At 36.1% G+C, this 12,385-nt stretch overlaps 2 protein-coding genes across 3 annotated transcripts in view; one reads left to right on the forward strand and one right to left on the reverse strand.

Moving 5' to 3' along the window:
- The window catches only part of LOC103698793 (pto-interacting protein 1-like), a 55,031-nt gene that overhangs the window by 12,875 nt on the left and 29,771 nt on the right, over positions 1–12,385 (forward strand). The gene's annotated exons all lie outside the window — the stretch shown is intronic.
- Positions 912–8,761, reverse strand: LOC103720054 (putative receptor-like protein kinase At5g18500). Of its 2 annotated transcripts, none has more exons than XM_008809582.6 (8): positions 8,257–8,761; positions 6,319–7,011; positions 6,120–6,224; positions 5,718–5,840; positions 5,222–5,392; positions 4,959–5,088; positions 2,428–2,637; positions 912–1,368 (listed from the first exon to the last, which is right to left on the reverse strand). In XM_008809582.6, the coding sequence occupies exons 2-8, from the start codon at positions 6,990–6,992 to the stop codon at positions 1,237–1,239; spliced, it is 1,545 nt and encodes a 514-aa protein (XP_008807804.1). In that variant the 5' UTR covers positions 6,993–7,011; positions 8,257–8,761; the 3' UTR covers positions 912–1,236. The 2 variants fall into 2 exon arrangements, with proteins under 2 accessions (XP_008807804.1, XP_088569882.1); XM_088713756.2 differs by having other exon boundaries at positions 6,319–7,778; positions 8,257–8,652.

Here is a 12,385-nt window from a genome sequence, read left to right on the forward strand (position 1 = left end):
GTGGGGCGCTTGTCATACCTTGTCACACATTTTAAGCACTTTGGGGGAGGTAGCTGATCCCATTCATAACTCCTTCCACCTTCCAAATAGAAGGGGTTGAGTCATATGCAACTTAATTGCATGCAGCTCAACACAATGCCCCGTAATCTTGTCTTTCCTCCTAGTTATCCATAGATTTTTGCTAAACTTGGATCACATGAGAAGATTGGAGTTGGAGGTGTGCAGGATTTTAGTTGTAGAGTATATTTTGATCAAGATATGTGAGAGAGAGCGAGTGTGTGTGTGGAATGAGAGATTGAGAGTGCACTGACATCAACTATGAACTTCAATATCAGAAGCAGGAATATACAAAACTAAATTGATGGATCTGATCTGAAAAATCTAAAATACTTGATTACAAAAAATCACATGTTTTGAAAGATCTCTCGTCCATGAAAAGTCTTGATCCATAAACAAGGGACATCCACAATATCTGAACTTTTATACACAAATATTTTAAAACTTGTAGAACACAATGATCAATTTAGCTTTACACTCTTTAACCTTAATCTTTAAATTCACAGTAAATAAATGGCCATAATGGTTATTATAAGTATAGTATATACATCAAAACCTAATATGAAACGAAATAAGATAATAGTATATGCATGCTATTATGAAAATACAATTATAATATTATCAGTAACAACAATATATGATAAATTCAATAATATTCCAATATAACTTAATATATAATGTTAACATAATCAAATATTTTAATAAACATGTTGTCATATAACAATTTACTATTAAAAATTCATACAGATTATGTCAATGTAATATTACAAAAAATATGTTAAGTATCTACTTCGTAAACCTACACTTGGTAGATTGCTGCTAATAAAATAAGGTGTCAGCTTCTTATCCGGCAATTGTTGAATATAGTGCTTCAATTACATATAAAATTCTTCAGGGAAACAAAAGAGCAGGTCCAAGAGTTTGAAATGCCATAGGAGCACCGACCACAGTGCAAATGCAAGCACGAATATACAACCTGTACACATTGATATTTTATAGCGTACGAGCTATAAAAGACCAAAAAATTGCATTCAGTCTAAAGAATACAATGCTTCTTCCAATGTACTTGATCTGGATTGCAGTTTAAGTTTATCTAGTCTGTGCGATTAAGTTGTATCAGACCCAAGAAAGCAGCAGTCCCAGATAATGAGAACAACCAAACTTGAAATTGTCTCTTAATCATTTGTATGATGATGATCCATTCCTTGTGCCATTTGATGTCGAATCAGGATTGTCGCTCTTGTCTGAGTCATAGTTCTTTTGAGATTCAATTTCCCCACTCCCTGCCTTGTTACGCCGATGCTTTCGGTCCTGAGAATTTCCCTTAGTCAGACGGCTCCGTATCATAATACAGGTTTCTTCAAAAATTAAACTAGATAAAAGCTACAAAATGAGTATACAGTGACAAGTTATTAAGCAGCTAAAAATTTCTATTCAGAATAATTACAGATGTAGCTAAAATATGTCAGGATAACGAGAATGAAGCTGGACTCAAATAAAAACACTTGACACACAAGCATGTTGTATCTACTTTAAGCAAACAAGAACACATGAGACCACTGGAATGCAGCATGTATTATGCTCCAGCCATCCTGCATCAAGAACTTCGTGCAACCAAACATATATAGTGAAATGCCGGCATCCATATTTAGCTCACATGACGTGAGATGTGTAGTAATTTACGTAATGCTTTCATGGCCTTGTGTGGCATGAAGCCAATCAGGTTGCAGGTGTAAGATGGCTGGTACGATGGTTCTATTCAATAGAAGATGGTGTGGACCCTTGATTTTACGGCATGAGTTTGGCTCTCTCTACTTACGATGTAATGTGCTGAAGTTATGTCAGGTTATAAGGTCATGGCAGGCCTTCTTTTACCAAATAAAAATAAATAAAGAAAGAAAAAAGAAAAAAAAGATATAATGAAACTAAATTCAGGTATGCATATCTACACTCATTAGATTGATGCTAATAAAATTCTTGGACAAAAAAAGCAGATTATGGTCAAGAATTATTTAGATTCCATTCTTGAACCGCAAATTAAAGTTCTGGAAATCCAGATTTCATAGAGCCGTCTTATCCTTTGTTATCAAAAGAAATCAAGGAGAAAAATGTCTCATAATTTTCTCCTTAAATTGAAAGGCCATAGTTCCAAAGAATTTTCGTATCCAATAGTATACTGACATGCATATGTACACTGATTTCCAACTTGCTACTTGTGCTGTACCATCTAGGTCAAGCTGATATATAATTACCATCTATTACATGAGTTTGATCTTGGCCGAATCTTGTATCCCACTTATGTTCTGAACTACTGCGCTAGTTTTACAAGTGCCTTGAGTTATTATAAACAAAAGAGATTAGAACCCAAACCTCATGTGGTATATGGTCATCTGATTCCAGCATCCTGACAACCTGACTCATCTTCGGTCTTTTTTCTGAATCTGGATCAACACACCTCAAGGCTGCCAGAAGAGCCCTCTTGAGAGCTCTTGTAGATGGTCTTGTCGCCATATTTAGGTCTACCACATCTTCTGAGCGCCTGCTGCCCACCATCCTTTTAAGCCAGTCAACCAGATTTACCTGCAATTACCATGAGAGCAAATTTACGAGGAAGATCGCATATCACACTTTTGCATATCTTCCATATGCATGAATTTAATAAATGAAAAGAAAACTAGAGCTTTCAACTTTGACATTTAATAGAAAATGTTATACATTTCAATGGATATGGACCATGGGAAAGCAGGGACAGGTTAGTTTTAGGGCAAAGTGTACAGCATGGTCTAAAGAGAACAAGTTAGGTTTTAAAGCTTGTTACACAGAAATCATTGATCTAAAATTTTTGTGAAGGAGAATAAAAAAGAATGCAAGAGGGAGGAGAAAGGAAACTATATACTTATCCAAAACATACACCATTCTATAATTATTTAGAAGTGTTGTCTAAACATGACTGACGGGTGAAAACTGAAGAACAACAATCACTTACTCGTTTAAAAGACAAGAAGAAAATAGCTTTCAATAGAAAGGTGCTGTAAAGAGCCTTTTCATCAGATTCCTAACATTGAACTTTTGAACCTAGTAACTCTTACCCACTTAATTAGTGTGGTAATGGCCATATGTAAAAATAAACTGAGATCACAACAATTCAAACACTGGGCAATAGCAACAAAGAAATTAATAGCACATATCCATTGCTGGATGTTTGTTCAAAAATTTATTGATCTGAATGATTGGTTTGTACTTTGTACTAGTTTGTGATCCCTCATAAACATGGTCGGCGAAACTATCCCGAACGGGGCAGTTCCGCCCGTTCCGAGCTGTACTGATGGCTCATTAGTATGGTTTGGGCTGTAAAAACGGCATGCTGCCGGAGTTGGAGAAGGAGAAGAGAAAAAGAGAGCGAGTGGGGGAGGGAAGGAGAAGGAGAGGCCACGGGGCCGACTTCACTTAAAAATTCTGAAATTTTTTAGCCGCGGCCAGACCCCTATTTTGTTCGAAACAGGAGAACCGGTTGCGGCATCACTTAAAAATTCCGAAATTTTTTAGCCGCGGCCAGACCCCTATTTTGTTCGAAATAGGGGAACCGGCTGCGGCCTCCGTCGGCCCCCTGCGGCTCTCCGCCGGCGATCGCCGCTTCTCCTTCTCCCTCTCTTCCCCGCTCGCTCTCTCTTCTCTTCTCCTTCTCCGGCTTTGGTAGCGTGTCCTCTCCATACCAAGTTGTCCCGCCAAAAAACCGGTACGGTACCTGATACCGGTTCCTTCGACCTTACTCGTAAATGATTCTAAAGCCATCAACATATCTTCAAAAAGACCCTCTGTCTAAACACTCACATGGTACCACTGCTAGAAGTTAATCATATGCTTTTTCCATGTCAACCAAAACCTCCATAGATCCCTTTTTAATGTTAGCCACATGCTATTAATAAATATCAATATATATCGAATTTGATAAACATTACACTAAAAAAGAGCATAAATGTCAAGAAGTTATAGTAAAGGGAAGAAATCAATTAAATCCAATTGGAGACGCAGGAGATCAAATAAAATACCAAATACAATAGAAAAAGTAAAGTGGGATTCTTGGTTGAAGCTAGAGATGTAATAACCACATTAATAGAGTCAGAAGCATGGTTTGCCATACCGCTAGGTACTAGACGTACCGTACCGTATCATACTAGGAGAAAATCGGTATAAAGCTTTATTTCAAGTCGGTACAAGCCCTGTACCGCCCGTACCGAGGTATGTACCGGTCTGTACAAATCGAGGCGTATTGAGATAAAAATTGAGAAAAATAGTTAGAGAGCTATTTAGGTATAGAAGTGCACCGTATCCTATCAAACCGAACCGATAAAATATCTGATACCGAGCTTGCGGACCTTGGTCAGAAGCATATAGAAGGATTCTAGCAGTTTCATGACCATGACAATAGATTAGAGCAATGGGACAATGTATGAATGTAGATAAGGAACTTAGTGATGAGCAATGAGGATTCCTTGTGTGAAAAGAATTCAAAAGATTTGTTTTGAAAACCATGTAAATGGGAATGGCTTTAATGCTCCGATGGCATGGAAACCATAACTATGCCCAGGTAGCAAATAGCATGGTGAGATATCTTATTTGAAAATGCACAAAATGCCTTTGATCAAGATCAACAATGCCAAAATTTCATGTTTCCAAGACTCCTTAACCATGCTTTGAGTGGTCATAAGATAAACCATTTCCTTAACAGCACAATGTTTTAATTTGATCCATGGTATAGAAGCATCCAAATAAAATAAGTTACGGTTCATATACGGTTTGAAGATAAATGTTTTAGGATCATCTATCAAACCATTATAGAACCATCACTTAACTCATCAAATTGAATTAGATAGATTTAACAAACACCAATACTTTTGTACCTCATTAGGAGGACGCCCATAGTCGACAGGATCTCTCCCAGTAATTGCCTCCAATAGAAGAACCCCAAAGCTATAAATGTCACTCTTTTCATTCAGGAGTCCAGTATTAGCATATTCTGGTGCCACATACCTGCAAATGGAAAACTGAAAATGATGAATACAACAATTAACAATCTGATTGTGTTATATCTCTAATTTTCTAGGAAAACACATTTAAGCTGATGCAAATGATGCTTTGCAAGATATGGGGATAGAACATTTACCCGAAGGTCCCCATTACTCGAGTAGTGATATGGCTTTTCCCCGCACCCAACAGCTTTGCTAAACCAAAATCAGACACCTTGGCATTGAAATCATCATCAATCAATATGTTACTGGCCTTGATGTCGCGGTGGACAACTTTTGGTTCAATGGCCTCATGTAAATAGGCAAGACTGGAAGGAAAAAATTCTAATCATAATCTAGTCAAACCATGATGTCCAACCTGACAATTTAACATTCATAGAAAAGGCAAAAAACGAAGACACAAAGACATAACCCATGAGATATGAAGTATGCACATTCATTAACTACCAAGGGCAATTTTCTAAGATCTACTTAAGTCCAAAAATAAAATCATGGAGGTTAATATTCCAGAATGACATAACACTTTCAACCAAATAATTACAATTATAAACATCCATTTAATAAGCTAATATACAAATTTTGGGGAAAAATAATGAGAGAGAGTTTCATTATACCAAGGGCAATTTGACTTACGCTTTAGCTGTGCCAAGGAGAATATTTATACGAGCCTCCCAAGTAAGAGAACCTCGCTGCTGCATGGCTCCATGAAGCCATTGTTCAAGATTTCCATTATTGACATACTCATAGACCAGCATCCTGAGCATTTTTTTAGAAACAACAAACCAATGCTTTAGAAATCTTGAGACTCACCATAATGTATTAAACTCTTGACCTTTACTTGAAAAGAAAATTCAACTTATAAATATTGAAAAAGAATTGTTAATTAAGGGACATGAAAAGGTCACATGTTGCTGCCCTCAAAATATATATGGAATCATGCGATACCAGGGTCAAATTTCAAATTGAGCTAAGTAGCCAGGAATAACAGAAGGATTAGATAAGAAGTGAAGCTGAAGAGTAAAGATGATTCTGCACCTTTGAGTGCCCTCCACACAATATCCCAGAAGCCGAACTAAGTTCTTGTGGCGAACATGACCAATAGCATCAACTTCCACCCTAAACTCCTTTTCTGCTTGGCCTCTGCATTCCAAAACAGCACAATGAAAGGAAACCCACAATGTCAAACCTGTGCAATGAGTTTGTGAAATTTTATATGAATCAATTATTAACTTACAGATTGTTGAGAAGCCTCTTAACTGCGACTGGAGTTCCATTGACCAGGCGGCCACGATAAACAACACCATAACCACCCTCCCCGATAACATTATCCTTTGAGAAACGATTGGTTGCAATTTCTAAGTCTCTTAAAGTGAACCAATGACCCCATCCAAGTTGAGAGAACTCTGGCAGGCCGGTCAAAGGTGAGGGGGCATCTATCGGGTAGGTTGAAGATATTCCATTAACTGCAACTATCTCTGAACCTCCTTCACCAGAGTGGGAGCTACCATCTTTTTCAACATAATGAAATGAGCCCGAATGACTATTTCTATCAGCATGACTTGACCTACGCAAGCCCGAATCCACCACGAGCTTATTTGAGTCATTTTCACTGGATCTCTCTTGAATTGTGAGAAGAATTCCTTCATGTGCAATGAAGTCATTGGATGGGACTTGCTCCACCCTTACCTCCTTAATTTCCTTTGAAACTGCAGGTATTTGAGTGGTTGGTAGGCTATCTGGTGCCCTTCTATATTTTCTCCGATTCTGAATAGCAACACATATTACAACTAGAGAAAGAGCAAACAATAGAACAACCCCAACACTTATACCAATTATGACCCATAGCTTAAGACCAAGAGCTGTTTTTTTGGATAGATGTTGATCAAGAGTGCTATCAGATGATGACATATTTTCGATGCCAAAATTCCTGCAAAAAAAGATAGGAAAAGATGAATCTGACTGAAGAAAATATATTGAAGAAACTATATTCAGGGAGTACCTTGCCAGAACGTAATGCATAACAGATAGGAATTAATATAGATATGGACATGCATGCATGCTTACTTGCAGGCAGACATACTCAAATTACTAATCCGATTTCTCTGAGAGGGAAACCAATGAAGGACAAATATAAACATGTTAGAGTTGATATGGACTTATCCAAAGGATAAAAGGACCATCTGCTAATGTAATTACTGAAGAAAATATGTTGAAGAAACTATATCCAGGCAGTACCTTGCAGGAATGCAATGCATAACAGATAGGAATTATAGATATGGCATGCATGCTTACTTGCAGGTGCACTTAGTCAAATGATCAATCAGAATTCTCATGAAGGACAAATCTATATATGTTAGAGTTGCTATGGACATCCAAATGATAAAAGAATCATCTGCTAATGTAATTACTACTGACTTCTAATTTTAGCATTATTTGAACCATTGTAGATGGATCAGAAAGAGCACAATGTTAATCAATATCAGTTTGATAAATACATCCAGACCATTTTTGAAGGTAATATAAAGACTAGATAAACAACCAAAATCCAACATTTCCACTAAGTGATTCTTAAATTCTTATAGATAGCAAAGTGCAGTTTGATTATTATTTTGCAACAGCTCAATCTGAAAAGGAAAGGAGCAGCATCCATGTGCAGGGTGGCATGATTTTTCAAAAGCAACCTTCAATTTCTCCCTGAAAAGAAGTTCAAAGGAAGATAAAAGGCAATACGAGGATTGCACAAGATGACAAGAAGATATCAAATAGTAATATGGAAAAAAGAACCTATATTTAGTATATTCATATCCCAGTGCTATCAAAATAAACCCATCAGATTCTCTTTCTTTCTATCAACATAAAAGTTACAACTTTTCAAAATCCATATCCCTTCTAACCCTTTCGGCACCAAATTCCAGCACTAAATTTTAAAAAAAACCAGGAACATATCAAGATAACAGATTTACAAACCAAAACATCAATTTTGTTGGGGAAAAAAAGCGAAAAACTGAATATTATAATAGAGTTCTTAACCTAAGAGAAACAAAATCCTTTTTTGATTCCCACACCCATTTTCCCTCATCAAATCATGCCATAATTTGATAATTGCAACGCCAAAAAAAACAATCAAACAAATAAGTTGCATTCAAATGCAAGCTCCAGTCTTTCTGAGTACCTGTGCAGCACGGATCTCCAGCCACACCCAGCACCCCTTTCCTTCCCCTTCCTCCTCTTATACCCGTATCCCCTTCTCGTCCTCCGCAAGAAAAACAAATTAAGAGCACTGTCTTCCCTAGTCCGAGACCCAGCGATTCCAATCAAATCAGGCCCCAACCGACACAGCCGAAGCTACGGAGCCATTTCGCTTGAAGACGAGATCCCGCGGGGGTCGGTGGTTGCCACTCGGGCTTATACGGTTGGTGACGGGCCGATAAGGCCTGGGATCTAAGCTCCAATGGCGCTGTCTGACGCACTCCCAGCAGCGGCAAAGGAAGCAGGGAAGGCCCCACCTCGTTTGAACTCCTAACCCTAACCCAAACCCTAGAAAAAGGGATTGGAGGTGGAGTGGGGTAAGGGAACATGGAGCGAGGAGAGATGGTGAGGGAGGTAGTTTGCGTTTGAGGAGAGATGGAGTTATCAGCGGTAGGTATGGAAGAAGAGAGATGGCTTCAGAACGCGGTAACAGAGAGAAACAAACGGCAGGTGGTGACCAACTTTTAAATTTTTTAATTTTGAAGGAAAATACAAAAAAATAAAAAAAAATCTTTATTCAATATATGAATCTCATATAATTTGGTAGATTTTGCATCAAAATTTACTTAATTATCGATTTTGTAAGAGATCATTGAATCATTTTTTTTTGTAAAAGGATGTATATGGTTTCCTAGATAATTTTATTTTTGGATCTAATAATTTTTTAAAATATAGAATATATATCAAAATTCAAAATATACCTAGTAGAAGCCTATTAGGGATTCGTAAATCTGTATGAAAAATTTTATACTTATGTCCAAGGATAAAATTATCCGGAAAGTATAAATATGCATCGTTTTGTACAAAAAGAATAATCTCTTCTTTTGCAAAATCACTTTTTTGCAGTTTTTTTGTGCAAAATTCATTCTAATTTTCAAGGTGTAAATAACAATTTTGAAAAATCCTACTAAGGCCTCTTATATTTGATGTTTTTCATGAATTTGTGAAGAGGAGTGTCGTCGTTATCTTAGATAATATATATTCAACAACCAAATATTAGGACCTAGATAACTATAGTATACGAGACCTTCCCCTTTTTGTCGTAAAAAAGAATTACTATAAATAGATTAAGCAATCTTGTTTTCTCCAGTAATTTTATTTTCTCATATAATTTCTAATAACTTTATCTTTTAACATTAACAGATTACAATCTATATTCATGCTTTATTAAAATAAATTTTAACTACTACGATGGTGACAAAGGAATGGATGCAAAACAAAAGTAGGTTGGTGTTTGAGATGGAGAGATTCTAGAAAATTATAGAAAATATATTTAAAACAAATATAGTATATTTAACTAGAGTTTGATTCATAGGGTATGCATTGATATTTTTCAACAAGTAATGATTTTGAAGACTTACAGTTATCGGTATCTTGCATGTTTAATACTTGTGAAGGTGGATGTAGAGTGAAATTAGGAATTAAGTGTATTTCTTGGAATTGTCATTATAATAATAAAAATAAATAGAATTCATAATATAATAAGTCTATTTAATATTTTCTTTTCAGATTACATATTTAATTTTTAATTAATGTAAATATTTATATTAATTAAAGTATTGTTATTAAGTAAGTAACATCATATGAAAATAACATTGTTATTGGCATGATATTGTTTTTTGGTTGTTCTAATGGAGAAATAATGATTTTGAAGGGTTTCATCCACGGGGCAATTTGTGCTATTGAAATCTTGATTGTTTATTGGATTTAGGCTATAAATCACTAATACAAAAACATCTCCTCCACTTGCATTTGGCGTCAAGTAGGGGCGTGTCCGAGCCAAGATTTTTAATTGACATTATACAATAATAAGTAAATTAAAGAATGTTTTTGTAGTCTATATATTCAAGCTTAATCTTATCAAACACTAATCTTTGTCACATGCAATACATATGAGAGATTTAGCATCCAAGGTTTGTGGGGCGATTAGGATTTGAAAGCGAATTAATCTTTTTTTTTTATCATTCACTCTCTAACAGTGCAAGCCTGCATGACTTCTTCTGTTAAACTTTCTTCCATAATAGGAAACATAAAAATGTAACTGTTATACACAGAAGGAGGTTTCATTTTTGTGGGTCCATCTATGCATGGTCTCTTAGAATTCTTTTTTACATCAACATTATTTCAGGTTTAGTTCAGGAAAAACTTACTTCATTTACTAATCGAGGGAGCCTTTGCCATTCCACATAGGGCTGACAACGAAGCCAAGCTGCTTCTGAACAACTTGAGCTCAACTGTTAAGAAGTTTATTTAGGATTGCTTACCAATTAAACAAATCAAGCTTAAGCTCAGTTACAGGCTTGGTTTATTAACTGACCAAGCTTGAGCAGCACCAAGCTCAGCTTGATGATGTTCATAAATAGTAGAGGCAGATAAGATGGATGCAAATTTACTTAAACTTTTGTGAGACATTACATAGCAAATTTTTTTCAGAAATTGCACCACAGTAGCTAACAACTATTCGAGTGTCCAAAAGATTTGACAACAATGAATGTCAGTTAGCTTTTTTTCTTTTTCGTTTTTTGGTAAATAGTTAGCTTAATTGAAAAAGTTGAGTTAGGCTCATGACCATATTGGAGACCGACATAATCACACAAACATATATAAATCAAACTTGAATATAGGTTATGGATCTTGTTTCAAAAATTTTTATTGAACCTCCTTTTATTCAGCTCAATGTGGCTTGTTTGCATCACTAAATTATGGAACAAAGCTTAATATCCATTTGATACCATTTGATTGGCTTATGAAATAATGAATCAAATAAAAAGGGAGACTCTCACATGTAGCCTTACTCACTAGATATATAGAAGGGAGCTTAACAAGCATCCAGAAAGAGATGTTTCTTCATGAAGGCCTAAAGCTTGATAAACCTTTAAAAGCAACACTAAGGAGTTAAATATTTAAATATGGTTTAGAAGGTTTCTTTTTTTTAATCAATGGGATATAGGTTTGGGGGATCTTAAACAAGATTTAGGAAGGTGGGTGATCACATTCCAGTGGGTCCCTATGACATTACTTCACTGGAACAGCATGAGTTGGCTAAGCTGTTTCTGAACCAAGTTGTCTGCTTTGCTTTGGTGCTAGTGAAATGTCAATGTAGCAGTGGCATCCACTTGGACAGCTGTGATTAGGACCAAGCACTTTAATGGGCCCCAGCCATGGCACCAAAGCAAATTAGGCGACTGGAGCAAAGCACAGTGGAGGTGTGATGCGAAGAGCTGGTCCCTGCATGAACTTTGTGGCAATGGAGGTTTTGGTTGACATGGTGGGGCCTGGAAGAATTTTTGTATGCATCAGGCAATGAAACTACTTAGGGTTGGGCGGCAGAGGCCGGCCTCGGAACTCGGTTGGATGGATAAATAGATGGCAATGCTTAATTTATTTAATCTATTTAACTGGATTCAACTTATTGTAGGTCGGTTAGGTTACCAGTTTGATAAAATAGTCAAGTCCGTATCTGAATTTTTGGCAGGTCAAGCTCGGGTTGATAGATGTTTAACCTATCATATATCCAACCTAGCTTAGCCTGACCCAACTTGATTATCACTAGCTAGATCGAAACTTACACCTTCGAAGAGAATAAAAAATTATTTAAAAGAAAAAAAGAAAGAATACAATCCATAGATTTGAGTTGAGGGTTGTGACTATTGAGACAAGCCTCGATTCAAATGATTAGAAAAGAGAGAGAGAGGCTAATAACTAGTTTCTTAAATTTTAGAAGACATTGTTAAAGAGCTGATGGAATTACAAGATCAGCTAATAAAATAATATTATTTTATTAGGTTATAGGTAACATGATTTCTTTTTAAATGATAAGTAGTCAATTCTGCTAGTTGAATTTTATTCGAATGCAAAGTAGCCTTTTAAGTTGATATTCAAGAAAATTAGTCGAAAAAGAGTAGATCTTTCCATTTGAAGCATTCTTTGGCAGAAGCCAAACCATGCATACCTTAAGGCCATACTTATTTACTTATTTCATCATATACTTCTTTGGTTATTCTTTCTTTCTTTCCCTCGATCCACGTCGTTCCTTATGCACTCTTTACATG

Source organism: Phoenix dactylifera, chromosome 17 (genome assembly GCF_051530095.1).
Source record: "Phoenix dactylifera cultivar Ajwa chromosome 17, Ajwa_hap1_PhDact_Kaust_v1.1, whole genome shotgun sequence".
Lineage (NCBI taxonomy): Eukaryota > Viridiplantae > Streptophyta > Magnoliopsida > Arecales > Arecaceae > Phoenix > Phoenix dactylifera.